This window comes from Protomyctophum parallelum (assembly GCF_964188405.1).
Source record: "Protomyctophum parallelum genome assembly, chromosome: 1".
Taxonomy (NCBI): Eukaryota; Metazoa; Chordata; class Actinopteri; order Myctophiformes; family Myctophidae; genus Protomyctophum; species Protomyctophum parallelum.
The window spans coordinates 63,296,633-63,317,833 of record NC_139697.1 but is presented as its reverse complement, the minus strand read 5'-3'; the positions used below and the strand labels follow the sequence as shown (position 1 = coordinate 63,317,833).

General features: G+C 42.1%; 1 protein-coding gene across 1 annotated transcript in view; it reads left to right on the top strand.

Annotated features, from left to right (window-relative positions):
• Positions 1-20,289, top strand: part of LOC310874583 (neurexin-2-like) — a 116,874-nt gene extending 96,585 nt beyond the window's left edge. Inside the window, exons 9-13 of the mRNA XM_083787440.1 lie at positions 10,047-10,218; positions 12,926-13,015; positions 16,145-16,473; positions 17,927-18,005; positions 19,075-20,289. Coding sequence (XP_083643566.1) covers positions 10,047-10,218; positions 12,926-13,015; positions 16,145-16,473; positions 17,927-18,005; positions 19,075-19,400 — 996 coding nt within the window. The 3' untranslated portion in view covers positions 19,401-20,289. The remainder of the gene's footprint in view (positions 1-10,046; positions 10,219-12,925; positions 13,016-16,144; positions 16,474-17,926; positions 18,006-19,074) is intronic.
• Positions 20,290-21,201: the final 912 nt, after the last annotated feature.

Below are 21,201 nucleotides of genomic sequence, written 5' to 3'. Positions count from 1 at the left end.
TTCAAAACAATGAAATCAAAATGGGATGTTCATGGTCTAGTGTGACCTTGGATCTACATTGGCTTCAATGGCTTGTGGTGGACAACTGTTATTGTATTCTGTAACAACTCATAGACCCTATAGAATTGCTGCGTTCCGTGAATCTGAATTATCACTCGCTACTCAGTCTGGAAAGGGTTCTATCTCCAAGTTGAAATGGACCTGTGGCTTCTGATTGGTCTGTGGTGCGTGGGTGGGGAAAAAACACCAGTTTGGCATCGTATCAATGCTGTTGCCCTGCAACGTCACCTTATCATTCACTAAACTCACCCCTCAGTTTCTTTGTACTACTGAATCTGACAGTGGACTACTGAATCGTTTAAGCATCGTGAGAAGCATGGACAGAGTGGCTCACGTTATTTAGACAGATGCTAGGTTTATTGTTTACCTTGTACCCTATAGTTACATGAACATATTATTATTTTAATAGTAACTGTTTAGACTGAAGCTAGGTTCTCGGTTTACACATGATCTTAGTTTAGTAGGTTTCTTGAGTCACTCGACTACACTGTCTCTCTGCATTTGATGTATGTTGTGTTTACCTTATTGTAAGTCTCTCTGGTTAAAGCATCTGCTAAATGCCTAAATTGTGATAATCACAGTGTCACCATGTTCAGAGATCATGAGAAATGTTAGTGATTAGTTCATATTAGCAAGTACTAACATCTGAGGCTCAACAGCTGTCAGTATCACACTCTACGGCTTGAGAGTATGTTGCATCATAACGGGTCATTGTATATGGAAGTAAAAATCTAAACATGAAATCAGTGATCAGTGATTTACAGGAACACACAATACAAATCTCTAAAGCTGCTTCTGGCTTCTGCTGTCATGGTGTGATGTGTTTCAAAGAGGGAATTATGGAACAATTCAAGCCTAGAAGAGATTTTGATATACACATTTCCATCAGTTTTATTGGTGTGTAACACGGTTTGTATCAGATTCATTCAGCAAAGTGCTCTACATAATTCATACCAAATAATGTCTCCACCTCCCAGCAGCCGTCTGACAGTAATTGTTCAATCTTTTTCTATTTAAATAAGGCTTTTATCTTTTCCACACCATGTTTTTCCATTTCCTATCTAATTTCTCTTTGGATGGCTGTCCGACCACCCTTCAAAATTCATTTCAAACTGCAACGCTGACTGTTGTTTGGTCTCTCTATTCATATCATTCACAAGTCCACTCTGTTGTCGGTGCAATATTGCTGAAGACCACCGTGTCTCACAATAACTGATGTGTGTCATTGATAGTTGCCGCGCACGTCCGTTTCTTGCTGTCTTGTCTCGTTAATGGCAACACCACTTTGGGAATATGCATTGGCCCTCGGCTCTTTGTGAGACCTCTGTCATTAGAGCCTTTGTTAAAGCTATGTTGAGACAGAAGACGGCTGTCCACAAAAAAGGGTGGGATGGGATAGAGTAGAACACCATATAACCATAAGAAGTGTATATTTGTACATCTTTAATGTTCTGATGAATTTAAAATGGAGCTGATGTAAACAAGTCTTAGTGCATGCTTTTCATGGTTTCATCCTCAAAGTAGCAGTGTTTGTATTGACTTTTGTTTGAAATGTACACATTCTACATACTGTAAAATATCAATCAATCAATCAATCCATATAATACTAAACTAAGTATAAGTATAAGACTAATATGGAAGACATGAACAATCCGGAAAAAATATATATATATTACAAGGCAGAATGCGTTTAAATATAAATATGTATCTTAAACATCTCGTATAGCAGTGGATGTAGGGAATTTGGGATATGAATGTACCAGGCCAGGGCATACAGGAGGTCCAGCCAACACTGCCACAGCTGGCTAGCGTGGCACCCTGTGCAGCATGGAGGAACCAAGGATAGCAGGTCTCTGGAGGCATGCGAGACGTTTCCCTTTAATGCACAAATGCATTTAGCAGCATGTGCAGTTTACATTAAGGGTATCATGCTTTAGTGCCTTTCAATGACTGTAGTTGTTGATTGTTATCATAGTCCATAGAACCAATAAAGGCTATTTATTTACCATAAAATATGTCAATTTCTATTTAACAAAAAAAGGTACACACAACAAATAGATAAGCACAGCAATAACCTAATGTAAATTTCACTAACACAAAAACTATACCACACATAGGCCTACTGTACACGTCAGACACAGACAAGAACACAGAAACAACCAGACAACAGTCTGTCTCTTTCTGCCTTCCTCAGTGTACTATAATTCCCATGATGCATTTCACAGGCAAGTTCAGTGCTGGCTGACTATGGTCATTACATCATCCATATTTTATGAAGTCGAGATTTGTCTGTAAACACAGACAATGTCACAACCACTGTCCACGCCCCAACCACTGTCCACTCCATGCAGTGCAGTGACATCGCTTTTCAGCACAAATGTGGTGCTGCTAACAATGAGGATTTAGATGAGCAGCGCACATGTGCAGGTTTCTAATCAAGCGGAAATAAAATGGTTTGAATTGGTCACAGTAGATGGAGACAGTGAAATGGCAAAACATGGACGCAGTCAGATACTGTGTATGATAATAAGGCTCATATCCCCAGCACATTTTGAAATGCTCAAATTGAACAGCAATAGCCCAAAACAGAAGACATTATTTGTGTCATCCTGTGTGTTTCACTTCAGCTGTGTGTTTTCCTGTATTTTAAGTTTCGAGGTATCCTTTTTTCCCCGCTCAAATTTATTCTGATGTTTTTAGCCATGGCCCGCAGCTATGGGAATGCACAGTGCATGTGAATCAAAAGAGTAGCTGCAGGTTGCCAGAGTCTAAGAACCCCCTCACACTCACTCTCCAGCTCAAGTATGGAGCCAGCTGCTCCTAGGAAATGCCTCTCGCAGAGCTAATGCCCTCTGTCAAAACAACTAGGTAGGAGGCTGGGTAGCCGTGACAGAATGTGCCAGACTAGCTTAATGTACCAAAACACATGGATATTGAAGTAGTACTGAGAAAATTGGGAAAGCTGCAAAAGGCCGGTCACTTGTTTATTCAAGCTTTTAACAGAGTGAAGAGGGTCTATACTTTGAGTCAGCAGTCAACCAGGTGGATTGGGGCCATATTGCGATTCCACTGTGAAACTGAGTCAGCAGAGGACAGACCTACATTTTAGCATAAGGAAACCCTGTGGCCTCCTCCTTGGTCTGATGGCCTCAGTGCTCCGTTGCTGCCTTATGAATACTAAATATGGATGGAGCCCTTGTACTTTTTACTGCATGCCTGCATGCTGAATGCAGTAATGCTTCACAAAATAATCACTTGTGTGATGTGAGGGGCGTCTTTGGGGCACGCACAAACATGACGTCACGGGGGCATGCTTAAAGAAAACATAAAAAGTGCATAGACTTGGCTGCCACATGACGTCACAGGGGGCATACAGTACTTAAAGGAAACAAGTCTATATACTTGGCTTCCACATGACACAGGGGCACACACAAAGCCAGGAGTTGGAGGGGATAGCGCCCCTAAAAAATCTTCAGGCATCAACAGTGACAATGGATGGTCTGCCTTTATAGCAGCTAGCAGGTTGAGAGACAGTAGTTAATTGTTTTGTACAATATTCAAATAAGCATTATCTGCACTAGAAAAGGACTGGATTTGAGCCACCCACACCTGATTGTACCAGCTGTGGCTCATGCATTATGCGCAAAGTGCACATTTGTACCAAATCAGAATCAGCTGTATTGTCAGGTTTACAGAAGTAAAGAAGTGGGTGAAATTAGTTTTGTGCTCGTTGTATCGTTAATTTTCGTTGAAAATAGAAAGGGAAGAAGAAGCGGGGGGGCGGGGACACAGTGGCATTCCGATGCACCGCCATTCTGACTACGTGGCTTCCGTGTGCGGTTAAGGGTAGGGTTAGTAATGCGGCAAGTCGGAATGGCGATGCGTCGGAATAGCGGGCTTCAGAATACCGTGGCGGAAACGGGGGCACTGGGAAGGAGATCTAACAAGATAAATTCAAAACATCTACATAATTACATGGTGCCTGAGATACACAGCAGTGAACATAGCAGCAGATGTATTCTGTGCATGATATACCTATGAACATTAGTTAAGGTGCAAAAAAGAAGCAAAAACTGAACACGGCGGAAAAGCTCAAATCCAAGTCACTTGTCCCTTGTATAATCCACCGATAGGTCTGAGACCAGCCTACACCGCCTGTTCTGCTGTTCTGCTCCAGAATCTGGTGGTACTAGTCTTGATAGTGCAATAGGACCCCTTGCCCGACCGCGGTTTGTTGTAGGTGGTTGAACAGCTTGTGACTTGGGTGGTTCTTGTCATTGATGATGTGCTGGGCTTTGACTACACAAGGCTTTTTGTACAGTTCCTGGAGTGCGAGGACCTCGCCTCCCCTGATGCGCTCTGCCGATCGCACTACTCCTTTGTACTCAATTCATCAAAACATTTAGAGACGTACAAATAGACACTTCTACTGTATGTAGTCAAAGAACAGAACAGGAATTCATCATAAAGGAGGTAAAAAGGGAAAAGAAACATATACAGTGAGGGGAAAAGGGGGTGGGCGGCGGGGGGATTCAGATTTTTACGGGGGCCAGTTTGGAATTGTAGCCGTCCGTAGGTGCCCTTTGAGAGCGGTGGGCAAGGGTGAGGTGGGTTCGGGGGGTGAGGCCAAGTAGGAGCCTGACCAGTTTGTTTTGGGAAGTCTGGAGCCTAGTTTTAAGGGCCTTCATGAGAGCCATGGTAAATTCAACCAATGCAACATTGCAATATTCCCAAAGACTGTGTTTGGGAGTGTCATTATGCCTCAAATGGCCCCCTCTTGTGACCTCACAGGTTGAACAGACTAATCCAGTCTAGCAGAATTGAAACCAGAAGCCAAATTAAGAGGTGGTGCGCTGGGAGTGTTTCGACGAGCGAAGTGAAGCCGAGCATGGCGACGGTAGTGTGTAGCATCACCGCAGTTACACATGCACGTTGGAAGAGAGAGCTCTCCCTCCGTAGAAGTCAAAAGGTGCCATCTGTGGCCTAGAAAGTGATTAATGAGACACCGCGGGTCTCCAACGGTGCCACTGTTTTTAATACCGAACACCTGCCAAATGCATTTTACTGTCAGCCTAAATGAAAGGGCAGTGGGATTTTAGAGGCAGAGATAACGGGATGACAGTGCGGCACTGAGGCCAGGTTTACACAGCCCAGTAGATGCCACTGTCACAGCGACAGAGATGTGTTTTCGTCTGCATGGTTTAAGTAATTCTTTCTGAATCCAGTCCTCGCGTCGGTACCATCTTGTTGTGTTAATTTACATTTTCCCTTGTCTGACATTAGTCAGACACTTATCCTGGCACTTCACTCTTACGTGATCGTTCAAGGATTGCACAAATGTTGTTTCTAATCTCGCTGTAAATTCAATGCTATGAATGATGAACAACCTGGTTACACAACATGGCAGTTTCCTCCCCCAGGCATTTTTTTTTTTAAATAACAAAAAAAACGATGAACATCTTCTGTGGAATTAAGAAAGGCCTTGTGTGCTGATATGGGTTTTTAACCCATATCAGTTCCCCCAACCTAGGTTTTTCACAATGCATGTATTGTACATCCTTGTGACAATAAACATCTTGAATCTTGAAAATTACTCCTAATCAGTTTAGGTTAGTGTACCTCATCTTTCATTACCTTACAGTACTGTACCTCACCTCACATTCTCTAATCCTGTTTAATCTCATTTTATCTCATATCATCTCATCTCATTTGATCATATCTCATTACCTTTCATTACCTTTTTTCATATTGTAGCTCCTCTTATTTAATCTCCACCCCCACATTCTGCCACTTCAAGACAATGTACGTGAAGCTAATTATTTTCAGCAGTTTTGTAAATTATTACCACTAGCCCTTCCCCTTTGTGAAATACTTGCCGGCTGCGGGGGGTACTGCGCCCTGGTGCGTTTTCGCATTTTTTATTCACTAATAAATTCATTATTAATTTATAATTTGTTAAATTATTATGGTCAATGCCTGTGTGAAAAGTGGGAGCGATTGGTGCAAGCAGTGAGGAGCTACGGCAGTTACAGTGACACACATTCACACATTCAGACATTCAGACAATTATAGTATATAGTATGATGATGAAGCTAGGACCTATATGTTCATCTATTGTTAACATCCTTAGAAAAAACTGAAAGATACATAACCAGTAACACATCACCAGAAAACTATTAAAGACCGTGATTTCTTCCTGTATACCTACCTGAACTTAAGCCTCACCCACACCTGTTGCTGTATGATAATGTGGGGGGGTTAGGGTTATGATGTCACTAAAATTGTGTTATTTCGATTGGGACTTTTGACTCAAAGGCTTTCAGGAAGAAACCAAAAATACACAGGCAAGACATATTTGAATATTATAACCACACCTGGGGGTCTATTAGAGTAATGTTAACTATAGACACATGCAAAATAGAAGAAGTACAAAAATCACGGCACTTCATCTTTAACATATTCTACGTACACAAAGAAATGTCTCTGTTCTCTCTCAAAATAGCTCTCATGACAAAAAAAGGAATACAGAATCAGATGCATGGTATTACAGTACTTCTTTATGGTAAGCACACCTCATCTGAAGTTCATCATTTAAAAATATATAATATATTTATTTAATATAATTTAGTAATTTACATAATATGCATTATGTAAAATAAGGGGTTTTGTCAATTCAATACATTTTAGAAGTACAACTGTACCTTTTTTCTCAACCATTTACAAATTTGCCTCATTTTACAGATTTTTGAGCAAAGGCACCACCACACACAAACACAAACAAGGGATTCTCTGCCACCCAGAGGGTTGGCTAGTGAAGCAGCTCTGACCTTTAAAAGAATTGTTGACGGTCAATGAGGAGAGAAAGGAGAGAAAGACAGACAGAAACAGCAGGACTCTGTCGACAACAGTCATCCACATCAGGGAATCTGAGTTAGAGTTGGCCACCCTGGGAGGACAATCCCAAATGAAGGAGAGAGCCTATGAACCTTTCAACACAAGAAGTGGCTTAGTGTCTCACAAGAAGTGGGATGCACTGACGGATGCACAAAACCGAATAGTCAAAGAACTGGGGTTACCTTTTGTACAGCTATGACAGCAATGGTACAATAACTAGTAAATAATATGTATGTGTGTGTGACTGTGTGTGACTGTGTGTGTGTGTGTGTGTGTGTGTGTGTGTGTGTGTGTGTGTGTGTGACTGTGTGTGTGTGTGTGTGTGTGTGTGTGTGTGTGTGTGTGTGTGTGTGTATATATATATATATATATATATATATATATATATATATATCATCATAGGCATCCGTCCGTCAGTGATGACGATGGATTGCGCCTGGGTGGTCATGATTACGTTGATACGTGGACGAGCCTTCTGCTTGGTGTGATGGATCTGCTTTGGCTGTAGCTTGATCTTGCTGAGGACTAGCGAGTGGTCTGTGTCACAGTCAGCACTGTGAAACGTTCGTGTGAGGTGAATACTGTTAAGTGCCTCACGCCTCGTGATGATGAGGTCGAGTTGGTGCCAACGTTTAGATCTGGGGTGTCTCCAGGAGACCCTGTGCAGGGGCTTTGTCTGAAAGAAGGTGTTGGTGATGCAAAGCTTGTGGTAGCAGCACAATTCTAGCAGACGTCCATTTTCATTCATGTTCCCCACTCCAAAGTGACCAAGGCAGTCAGGCCAGGATTCATGGTCAGCACCTACCCTGGCATTGAAATCTCCCAGGAGGAGCAAAGGCTCAGTCTTAGGGAAGGTCTTGACAACCGCATCAAGTTCCTCGTAAAACCTATCTTTTGACTCTGGTGGTGAGCAGAGAGTCGGGGCATAGGCACTCAACAGGTTGGCTGGCCCGCTACTGGTGGAAAGGCGGATTGTAAGGATCCTCTCAGAGCCTCCTGTCGGTGGGGTTATCATGGGAAGCAGAGTGTTCTTCACTGCGAATCCCACCCCATACTCCCGGGTCTCCTCTGCACTCTTGCCCTGCCAGAAGAAGGTGTAGTGTTTTTCCTTCAGAGAGCCACAGTCAGCGAGACGTGTCTCTTGGAGAGCAGTGATGTCAACATTAAGTCAGTGGAGCTCGCGGTCAATGATGGCTGTCTTGCGTGAGTCGTCGATGAGGTCAAGGCTGTCAGAGAGCCTTGTGCGCATGGTTCTGACATTCCAGCTTGCTACTCGAAGAGCTAACTTCGATTTCGTTTTCTTCGTTTTCATCCTATTTATTTTTGCTAGTGTTGACGTCCGCTAGTTGAGCTTTACCCAATGCCCCAACAGGATAACGCCAGCACTGGTGGATGGAACCAATGGAATACAATGATTCCTCCCACCGTCAAAACTGGTCCGTGGCGCTCTGCTTTCTCCGCAAATCGGGTGGAAACTTATGCGCATTAGACTGCCAGCTTCCGTGTTTTTTCCTCCCTCCAGGGGGAGGCTGGAGTGACCTCTCCAGGGCGCAAGCCTGGGCAGGGTGTATGGAGATCCTGGGTTGCCCAATCATCAAAATCCCCCTCTCGACCGTGCTGATGTGATCCAGAGGAAAGCAAGGCAGTACATCTGGCATCAGTTTGCCTGCAGGAGCTGGCGGCAGGGGGTCAGCAGTGACACCTAGCCGCCTTAGGGGCTCCACTCCTGATTTTCTGTCTGGGTTTGCTCACTGCTGCTCCGAGATCCCCTCCAGTTCAGCCTGGGACCGCAAAGTCTCAGTTACCGTGTGTGGCCACGAGGACGCACTGCAGGAGTCTATATATATATATATATATATATATATATATATATATATATAGTAGTCATTTTCGGATATTGGGTTTTCAGCCAACTGTTTCTATTATTCGGTATTTGGTTTCGGACAAGAATTTCCCATTCGGTGCATCCCTACTTTATTGTCTTACAGCAGCCAAGAAACAGCAACCTTCAAATCAAGCTTTATTTATATAGTACATTTAAAACAATCATGATTGACCAAAGTGCTTTACACAATGAAATCTAGATTTTATACCTTCTCTTACTTTATCTTTAACTTTACCTTTAACTTTCACACAGCAGAGCCTGCACATTGTTTTGAGGGCCCTCCTACGTAACCTGACTGCGCCAGATTGCGGCAGTATTGAGTACACAACTTCCCTCCTCCTGCCTGCATCTGGTCTCTCTCAAGCAGAAACGATTAACCCGAAGCAGCGGGAGAAAAATCTAATATCTCCTTAATAATTTCGAGTTGTAGTCCTGTTATGTTTACATTTGCCCTGTGGCACAGCTACAATACGTCACCAGTCTCACGTTTGATCCCGCCTCTAGCGGCCGCATACGGCCGCATATCGCTCCGATCAGAATTTGATCGGAGTGCATCATCTCTGCCCGGAAGAGACCAGATGGGAGCAGGAGGAGGAACTCACTGCTGCCACCAGCTGGCGGAGTCAGGTTACCTAATATGTCCAGCTTTAAGGTTTTGTGTAAACACAAACATTGTTTTGCTACCACCACCTATGACACAAACATTGAAGACAAAAGTGAAGACGCAAATTGTGATTGGCCGGAAAGAGATGATGTATGATGATAAGAGAGCCCCTCACTTCACACAGATGTGATTTTTTTAGATAGCGTAATATGTCTAAATAAATAATAACCCTCCAATCTGTTACCCACATGCTAGGTACTCTTATACATTTAAGAGATATACTGTAGGAGCGCTGCGTCCGTCCGTAATTATAGCCAACTGAGACCAAGTGCTCTTTGGAGAGGGTTAACAAATGCTAGATTCTCTTATTGAAAGAAAGAAAACACCATAATAGCTGAATTTAGGAGCAAGTGTTGAAGTGTCAGGACTTATGGGACCTTCTAGCCTTTATAAAGTGCAAATTGTTTTCATCTTATCTATGTTTTTTGTTTGATGTTTTTTTCCGAAAGACGATATCTTGTTTTAATACAGATCACACTTCACTGTGCTAATCTTACTCACTCTTGCTTTCTGTGTCTCTTTTCCCTTTTCTTTCACCTGCAGGATCAAGGAAAGATTGGTGTTATCTTCAATGTTGGAACAGATGATATCACCATCGATGAGCCTGCGGTCATAGTAAATGATGGCAAGTACCACGTTGTGCGCTTCACACGCAGTGGTGGCAACGCCACTCTCCAGGTGGACAACCAGCCAGTCATAGAGCGCTATCCACCAGGTAAGATCATAGAGAAGAACTGTGTTCTAGATAGAGAGATGATGTCAAGTTGGGGTGCGTGCGTACTATACTAGGTGTGTTTCTGAAAAAGCAGGGAGAAGAGAAAATAACTTTCTCATAAAGAGAGAACATCCTTGACAAGTCTGAGAGAGAACATCCTTGACAAGTCTGAGAGAGAGAGAGAGAGAGAGAGAGAAGTTAGGGTGACAGCCTTGAATAGTGAGAGGGACTTCCAGGTCTGCTCGTCACACAGGTCTCATAACTTTGGGGATAGTTTTGCAATGTACTTGTAAGAAGGTCATAATCGAAATGGAAATGTGCCTTTTGACAAATTGCAAGTCAACACTCTTTGTTTTCCACATACAGATCAATATTAATGCGAGACGTTTTATGAGCAGATATATTTCAAACTCTTTATGAAGCAGCCACAGGGACGTACAACACAAAACAACAAATAACTATCTTGAATGAAGATATTTACCAGTAATTCAAGTCACCCTGCTTAGTACATCTAGCAGTTAATGTTTATTTGTAACAGTGAGTTACATCAGCACCTTGGAAAGGTGGCAGTTAAGCTGAGAATGTGTGTGTGTGTGTGTGTGTGTGTGTGTGTGTGTGTGTGTGTGTGTGTGTGTGTGTGTGTGTGTGTGTGTGTGTGTGTGTGTGTGTGTGTGTGTGTGTGTGTGTGTGTGTGTGTGTGTGTGTGTGTGTGTGTGTGTGTGTGTGTGTGTGTGTGTGTGTGTGTGTGTGTGTGTCGGTGGGTGTGTCGGTGGGTGGCTGTGTGCGTGCGTATCTCTCCAAAAAAATTTGGTTTTTCCGTCTCTATTCTATTTGTGAATTCAAATAGACAACTATACAAATTTGATCATTGCTTTCTACGGTGTATTCATATTAAATTAAAACAACATTGATACTGTGCCAACTGGAATTTCTTTGGGGCCAAAAAGTGTGTCTGTCTGTCTGTCTGTCTGTCTGTCTGTCTGTCTGTCTGTCTGTCTGCCTGTCTGTCTGTCTGTCTGTCGGTCGTACATCATACACTGGATGAGTAACTACTCCAGGTATTGCATAAGAGCAAAATGATTGCCAAGTGCGATGCGAAGGTGCAGACTAGCCGATACCAACACAGGGCTAAATGGACAATAATGGACACGATCGTTGCCATGTGAATATTGTCAATTTTGTGAAAAATACACAAATGTTAATGAAAACCTGATGACTAATCACAGACACAACTCATTCCTCATCCACTTACTTAATTCATTCTTATCCACTTAAACCCTAAACTTCATTGACTGGGGTCTGCACTTGGTTCCTCCTTTTTCCCCTCCACACCAAATCTCTCCCAAAAATAGACGATATCTAAAAGCTTCTTAACGCATTGCATTGTAAGCTTATAGATTGGCTATTTTCAAAGAATGTTTGCCTATTATGATATGACCAGAATAGGGTTTCTATGGTTCAAGTGGCACTGCATCATGCCTGGATCAGTCTATGTGTTCCCATGACGAGACCAAGACAACAACTTTACAACGCTTTACACTTAACTTAACTTAACACTCAGTTCTAATAGAACAAGCCCAAATTGATTTTATAATCAATTAATTACCAGCTTTATTATTATTATTATCTGCGGGGGTCCGCTGTAAATGCCTCTGTCAGTTTCAGCGCAGTATTTTAGGTAGGAACCTACATTTTCTAAGGCGAAACTATTGTGTTCTGAGTCGTTCGTTTCCACCCGGACATATTTGCGGTGCGCAAGCGTGCACACACACACACACACACACACACACACACACACACACACACAGAAACAGTGTATCACGGTTTAGCCAATGAGAACACACACAGAAACATCGCATCTCAGTTTAGCCAATGAGAAAGCCAACTGGACTAGAGGACCAGAGGACTAGCTTGCACATCGATGATAGACTCAGCTGGTAAAAATAACATTCCTTCTTTCAGAGACATTGGTATTAACATTGTTCTTTAGTGCTTCATCTGGCAAAACCAAGACTATGGTACATTTTAAAATCCATTGTTGAAAAGATTGTGTTAAACTTTAGGGATTATATGAATATCAGGACTATAATGGATAATACACATCTATTACCTCAACATGAAACACATATGACTGAAGGGAGGGGGGGTTTACCGGTAATTGTTTTGGACTTTGGTTGTGTTTGTCTCACCTTTTTCCCCTGTTTGTGTCATCCATGTATGTCAGTATCTATCAAATCACATTATCGTTTTCTATCATAAATATGTACTGTATGTTACTGTCCAGAACAATGAATCTTCCTGGTTGTTCATATAATGTTTTGAACTGCTTGCTATTTTTAATGCATGTGTGACTAAATCACAATAATCTGTAATCATCTATATTGTAATAATCTATTACTTGTTTTCTTCAATTAGTTGATTTTTGTGTACATCTTTATGTGTTTTCTGAACACTAACTAGCCAATCACCACTAACTAGGCTAGAATTTTATAAATATCCTAAACATTATCCTAATTAGTGTACTGCTGTTACAGTGCATACCTCTAACTAGATACTAAGTAAAGCACAAGTTTCTTTTTAACTCAGATCTGGGTTAAAATGTACAACTTGTTAAACCTGTTAATCTTGATAATCCTGTTTCTAACCTTGTGATCTTTCAACTTCCAGACTTTTAACCTATAACCTGTCTCTCCAAACTCTTCTGAAGGGCACTATGATAATGAACGACTGGCTATTGCTAGGCAAAGAATTCCATACAGACTTGGTCGAGTAGTTGACGAATGGCTACTCGATAAAGGTAATAAATAATTAATTAATTAATTAATCCATTAAATATTTCCTAAACCCTTACACCTGTCCCCCATGAGAGGTGCAGTGCCAGGAGACAAGGGTGACGAGGACCAAATCCTGTCAACCAAATAATACTCCAAATTTCACTATATGAATTTGGAGCTCATATTTAATGTAAATGTCAACAGAATCTGAAATAATGCGGTAAATACTATTAAAGTGTAATTTGTTAGCCCTCCCTTGTCATCCTTACCACTTGTGGAATGGCTGCACCTTTTCAGATATTTTAAACCTGTTAACTAAAACATATAATCCCTGACTAACCATCCAACCCTCTTAATAATACATGTATGTAATTAGATGCTGCAATTCCTCTTCTGTGGCTCATTTATGGTAAAATATGTAAAAATATAAAAATTCTGGCTAACATTATTACCATATATGAAACTAATACACAGTATATTTTAACTATGCTAACATGGCCTCATTAATCAATCCTAAACTGATATTAACCCCAACCCCTATCAGACTATTTATTGCTATAACTTCAGCTGTTCCCCTCCCTGAAATTTTATATCTTGTGCTGCGTGTACCCGGACAGCCATCTCCAGTTCCAATAGATGTTTCTTTGTTGTTGTTGAATAGTTTCACAGTGACAGGGAAGGGGATCAGGCACTGACAGACTGCTACAGCAGATCGCTGTCCTATTTGCAGCTATTAGCTATGCTAATAAGTATTCTCGTGAGACAGGCTAAATACTGCAATCCCCCACCTATGATATAATACTTCTTATCAGCAAAGCTGCTGACAACACTGGAGCCAGATTGCTGTAGCTGCAGCCAGGGAACAGAAACAATGGCGAGTCCATATAGAATCATTTTAATGTGCCCGCCTAAGAAGGCCAAGTTGTCAGTCAAGTTCTTGAATTGACAAAGCTTCAGTCTGAAGCGCAGTAATTATGTAATTCCAAGTGTCCACAATGCTAAAAGACATGATATTAACCTACTGTATAATGTGAGCAGACAATGTGTGATAGGCTGGAAGCCAGGTCCAGCCCTCAGGAGGTTTCCTGCTGCTTTTTTTTCTTTTAACCTTTGCCATCACAAGTTTCCCCAATATGAAAACCCTTTTTGTTTCTGGTGAAATTATGTAAATGAAAATGTAAATACTACAATTGACTAATAGCCATCAAGTATGATATTTGGCAGGGAGTATCCTGAAAATAGAGAAGATTTGCAAAATAATATTCTGTTATTTTTATGTATCTCCAAAAATACAAAACAATTACTGACACATTCTCATCAAAAATGGTTATTTTCCAGCACTTGGGGGTCAATATCACTGCTTCACTTGTATGTTGGAGTATATCAATATTGTGATGAGACTAGATATATCGTCTGAGATTTTACAGGATACCATCATTTTGTGATGTGGCCTTTCCTTGTTTTAATCACTTAAGACTTATTTTGTACTAGTATTATTAGCATTTTGATTTTTATAGGTCTATATCAAAATATTAAAAAAAATACAAAACAGTGAATCTACAAGCTCACAACACATTGCAATTGCAATGCGCTTGGAGGTTGTAGATCTGTATCGTCTTTTCTCCTAAATCAGCTGAAATGGATCGTATCGGTTGTGTGGTGAGCAGTTTATAGTTAATGGCTTGAATGTTCACCGACTTAACCACCGATTTACTGTACTACTCAAGTTCTGCAGATAAGGTGGAAGAGATCCTCCTAAGTCTTGTCATCTCCTAAATCCTGTCAACGTAGAATTTCATTCTGGATTGATGTCAAAATAAATTCTACCTGCAACATTTTTTTCAAACCACAAAGAGTTTGATTTGAGGCTCATTATCTACCTCAAGCAAAATAAAATGTCTTCTTTACTCCAAATCATTCACAGTTGACATCATTTTTGACCTGGGAAATATGCTGATCAGTATCAACCAGATGGCTGAAGATTTGTTTCCCATTGAAACAATTATTGATTCATGTTCTTCACTTCAAATGTACTGTATGGACATTATTGTTAGATGCAAGAAATAAGCTTACCACATCTGAAAGAGTAGTGACTGAAAATTAATTTCTTTCTGATTCGAGGTATAATTTCACTATAGCCTACTGCAATTTTCAAGATTGAAAGGTCATCTTGGGAAATTGAAGCTTATGAACTTTGGCAATGATATTCACTATAACGTGCTGGAAAATAATCATTCTTTATTGAGAATCTTCCAATTTTATTTTATTTATTTTTAATTATTTTTTACCATTTTGGGGATGTTGTGGATGATATTTCTAAATAGAATGGCTATTTATGGCTAGATATTTAGCTACTTTCTTTAATTCAGGATACTCCCTGCTAAATGTCATGACTATTTACGCAATTGTAGTAGGAAGGAAAGTAGGAAATAATAGTGGACAGAAGGTAGCAAAAAGCATCCTGAGGGCTGGACCCGTCTCCCGGGCCATATTAGAAAAAGGTATTACATGCTGGTCCTTTCTCCCCAGCACATAATATGTGAGTCCTACTCTACTACGTCTGCAGTCAACTCCAGACCACTACCGTTGTCCTATTAGAAACACTCAAATAGGCACCTAAATAATGTCTGTAAGGCGCTAGCCCGTCATTGTAACCTGTAACCTAAAGTCGTAAGTTGGAAACATGCATCAGTTACCACTGATATAAATAGTTTGTCTTTCAAATTAACCATTAGGTCAGCTAAAAACTAAATAAAAATTAATTAAATTTGCCATACACAGAATCTCAGAGGCCCATCTGGGTTGAAGAATATACCGTTATTATTTATCCCACTCTCTCTCTCTTTATCGCTCTCTCATTCTCTTTTCCTCCTCTGTCTTTATTTCTGCCATTTTCCCCCTCTTTCGCCATCACCCCTCTCTCCTCTTTCTCTTCCTCCTTTCCCTCTCTCCCTCTTTCTCTCCCTCCCTCTTCCCGCTCTCCCTCTCTTTCTCTCCCTCCCTCCACTCCTTATTTCTTCCCCCTTGTTTCTCTCCCCCTCCCTTCTTTATCTCCCTTTTTTCCCCTCCCATCTTTTTCCATCCCTCCCTCCCTATCCCCCTCCACTATTTTCCCACCCCTTCCTTCTCACTCTGTCTCTCCCAACCAATAGGGAGACAGCTGACCATCTTCAACAGTCAGGCGGCCATAAGGATCGGTGGTAGCGACAAAGGACGTCCTTTCCAGGGTCAGGTATCTGGACTCTACTACAATGGCCTGCAGGTTCTGAAGCTAGCAGCCGAGAACGACCCCAGCGTCCTGGCAGAGGGCAACCTCCGCCTGGTCGGAGACTCTCTGTCTGTGTTGACCACCGACACCACCTCAGCTACGCCGCTGGCCCCCTCTGACATGTCCACCACTATCATGGAGACCACCACCACCATGGCTACCACCACCACTCGACGTCAGCGCTCTCCCAGCCTGAGGGAGAGCATCTCAAAGGTCAGAGGGTGTATATTAATCTGACGATGGCCATCAAAGTCATGGAGTGTGCATGCGTGTGCCTTCTTGTTCGGGTTTCCCCTCTGACACAATGCTACACCAGGCGATTTCACTTTCACGGTGTTGCACACATTACACCAGAGGGGGCTGGATTGACAGTCAGATTACTTAGACCTCTGTGTACAGCACTGGTGCATACAGTACGCTGAAGGTATGAGCTACAGTATGAAGGGTTGGGTGCATCCAGGTTTTTATTTCGGTGCAACACTACTGTACATTGGGTGATTTCACTAATTAGTATTAATTAGTGTAATTGGGTTTCAGCCCAACATCAAAACTGCACCACTGATTTCACTAATTAGTTCCACCCTCTCTTATTAAGGGAGTAATTAACTGAACAGGTGTAGTGTTTCATGGAATCCCACTATTTTAAGACACCAGGGGCTGTATTTTGCGTGTCTTAAGTACCAGGTCTTATTCCCTAACTTGAGTAAACTAAAGACCTGGAGGCGTGATCAATGCCATTTGGCTATTCTGAGTGGCCAAAGAGCATTGACCACGCCTCCAGGTCTTTAGTTTACTCAAGTTAGGGAATAAGACCTGGTACTTAAGACACGCAAAATACAGCCCCAGGGGTGATATAAAGGGTCTTCTATTATTCTTCATTCTGCCACAGATACAAATCATTGAACATTCAAGGTCCAGCATATTGCCATTTGTTCCTGTCTGCCTTTTAGGCATATGCATGACTTACCTTACCTTTGAAAATGATAGTTGCTTATTAAAAATCAAAGCTTTTCAAAAGTGAAGTAATTATTTGAATTGAGCTCTCTACTAAGGCCTCTTTATTGTTATTACAATCTCATTGAAATTGGAAAAAGAGACTGTGTAATTCAATTCCCTTTGAAGGTGTGCTTTGTAGTTGTTGATGCAGCAAAGTTGGTTGTCCTCGAGAAAGAGGTCCCTCGAGAAAGGAGCAGCCACTGCTCCTTTCTGTGTATAACCAAAACATCCATTGTAGTTTTGGTGATGCCTATTGCTATTGTCATGATGAGTGAGGTGCATGGAAACCAATCTTAGTCCTTCTATAATCATTGCAATTTATGCCTCCTGGTGAAGATCTGCGCTCTGCAGAGCGCACCATTCAATTTTGATATAATTTGCAAATATGCCCTGTATGTACAATTACTACCCAGAGCCACGAAACGCTAGCCTAGTGTGATTGTGATTACCAGTTGTAGATTGTCCCTAGTGTCTATCCCCCCCCCCCCTCTCTCTCATACTCATTGTCTATCTCTCTCCAGTTTTCTGTCATTCAATCTATATAGAAAGGTAGGTACATAGGTACCAAAAATAGGTAGGGGGTAGGTACAGTAGGTAGGTAGATGGTAGATTGATGGATACAAATTATTAACAGTAACACATTGTCCCGTCATTTCCTCTCCAGCCCCAGAACTCTGATGATATTTTAGTAGCGTCAGCCGAGTGCCCTAGCGACGATGAAGACCTGGAAGAGTGTGAACCAGGAACAGGTGAGTTGGACAGCTTTGTACCTGTCGGAGTGCTCTCTGCCAGTGGTCTTAACAAACCAGTTTAAAATGCAGTGTGCACATAAAGAATTGTATACTCTTACTTACATGTACACAAGATGTAACACTAACAGAATCTTGAACCTTGAAATAACGTCTGAAGCAAGTGATATTTTTGAGTGCTAACTTTCTCTCTCTCAAACCAAGTGATTTTCACAGACACATAGCATCTCTGCCATGTAGGCCTACTATAATGACTTTTATCAGTGCATGTTTCCTTCAACTGGGTAAATCCAGCTAACCTCATGAGCAGGTGCACTGTGATCAATAAATACACATGAGACATGAGAATAAAATATATTTACTCCTTTCAAAAACCTTCAGGTAACATACCTCATGACACAGAACAGAATGCAATACTTGTCCTACTTGTCCTACTTGTTTTAGGAATATTCTGGATAATGAGTACATTGTTTCTCTCTGCTTTCGCAGGGACAATTGCTCATTACTCCCAGCTAGAATTTCCTAACTCTGCTCTAATGTAGGCTTCCCCTACCTTCTCTTTTTCCCTTTCCAGGAGGGGAACTAGTGTTGCCCATAATAACAGTGGACTCCCTTGAGCCTCCGTCCATCGCCACCCATTACCCTGCTATTCCACCTCCTCCCACCCTCCTGTCACCCCTCGAGACCACCAAAGAGTCCCTGATCCTCCCGCCCCACCCTCCCTGTCCTCCAGACCAAGAAGACTGCGGTGACCCTGTGGAGGTATCGGCATTCGGCTCGGGGGAAATGACGGAATCTGACGACGAGGACTTTTACAGCAACAACTCCCCCATGGTCACTGACAGGACAGTCCTTCCTCCACCCCCTGCCGCGGCCGCCGGCGAGGGTGGAGTCCAGAAACCCCGCCCCATACCTCCTTACACCCCTACAACCAACCCCGACCAGCTCCACATCCCAGCGGGCAAAATGAACACCCGTGACCAGGTGCTTCTGCCTCCCGCCGCCCCCCCATCCTCCCGAAACACGCCAGGACTAACGTACCCCCCCAATTTTCCCCATGTGCCCACAGCCGACCCGACCACCCCCGACGAGAAGGCCCATCCGGGTGCCGTGGAGGTGATCCGGGAGTCAAGCAGCACTACGGGCATGGTGGTGGGCATTGTGGCGGCAGCAGCGCTGTGCATCCTCATCCTGCTATATGCCATGTACAAGTACCGCAACCGTGATGAAGGCTCGTACCAGGCGGACCAGGGCAATGGCTTCGCCACTGGCTCCCCCACCGAGGGCAACGGGGCGGTGGTCAAAGACAAAGCGGTGACGGGTACGGCAACGGCCGCTGTAGCCAAGGCCGCCACAAAGGGCAAGAAGAACAAAGATAAGGAGTACTACGTCTGAGACTAGGCAATTAACAGGTCATTATTTCTTCATTCGGTGCCCCTTATTAACCAGGTCCACCTTCAAGATAAACCTCACTGGTTAAAACAAGAAAAACAAAAGGGAAGAGTGATGTTTTGACGGCTACATTTGATTTGAGTATTAATTGCTCTGCTCCTTTACAGGTAGAAGTGGTCAAAGGCTCTTCTGAAGTATGTCACCTGGGTTAAAACTTGTAACTTGGTCTGAATTCAGTTCACCCAATCTTTGCTGGCATACCACTTTTGTTTTTTGCGTTATGCACCAGTTCAAAAGAAGCATATCCCGTTTTGGTTTTGTATATAGCATGGATATGGTCCCAGTACAGAAATGCTGAGTAAGAACATCTGAACAGTTCTGTGTCAGTGTTTTTTCTCATAAAGATCTGTCTCACTTCTACATGTCCTCATTATGATAATATCATATAAGGCAGGACAAGCTCGAATAGTGTAATATTTATGGTAGACAAGCACAGAGCAATTCACCAATTCTGACTACAACTAAAAGAAGGCCATAGCCCCCATTTACTTGGTTATTCATACTTGAATAGTTGCCCCTACAAATTCCATTTTATGCCATGCAGGTTTACAAATTTCCAGTCACCCAGTTCTCTCGGATTACCCATGGCTATGGCTTTATGTTACTGGTACAATGTCATAAACCATATTTTTGACGCATGAAGTATAGCACTCTTAATGGAAAACACAGAATTTAAAATGGACTATAAAATGATACAGAGTTACTCTAGCCAATGAAACTTATATTTGGATGGATGAGAATGACAAATCTTTCTTTTAATTTTTCGGTGAGATATCACAGTCAATGTGCCATGCCGTTCAATGTAGGAATAATCTCAGCATCATTCATGCCACTCTTAGTGTGGGTGTTTCTCTGTAAAACATAATTTGTTTGTATGTACATAGAGGTTTAGCGGACCGAAGGAGTGTCAACGTGTATGTTCATTTCTGGGAGAATGCGGGGAAAGGGCATGAAAAAGACATTACATGAAAGAGGCTGCCCACCCATCACCACCCCAAACAGTTTCACTGTCAAAACGCTGCAGCCTGATCAGTGGATTTCTTGGGGGTGGAACAGGGGAATCACATTTGAGGACATTTCTCCTATTGCTCCATGGAAAGAGAGAACTTACCCCACTTCATGTCAGGAGGCAGTCTCTCTCTCTTTCTTTACTTTTTCCTCCTCAAAATTGTCATGGGAAAAATGATTAAAGCACACAGAAAATTCCTAACATATCTTTAAGACATAGCTATTCCTTGTAAATCGGCCAAACACGTATTGTTTTTTCTACCAGTTACTAAAAAGACTATTCTGTGAGATGAATTATTGAAAGTTTGTGAATTGTATTGGTATTTCTCTGATATTTCGGTGTATATCTTGTTGCCACTCCTCTTAAAACATGACATTTATGTTGCCTTTTAAATCCAGAGAAAAAGCACACTTTCCTCTCGCAGCTGCAAATAGTTTTTGTTTTTCATGACAGCAGGCTCGATATTATGCAGAGACGACACAATGGAAGTGTGCATATGTTTTCTTTGTTCCGCCATCTTGTGCTAAAATCATGGCTCACTGGATCTGACATAAAGCTGATGTCTCTTGAAATATGTCTACATTTACTTAAACGATGTCTGTGATTTCCTGTTTTTTTATTTGTTTGTTTTATATAAAAGTGCCATTCAACATGGACTATTCAGAGTCTACTCCAGTCCTCACTCATTGCTATTGTAATATAGTGTTCCTGTGAAATGGATCTTAATATGTGTAC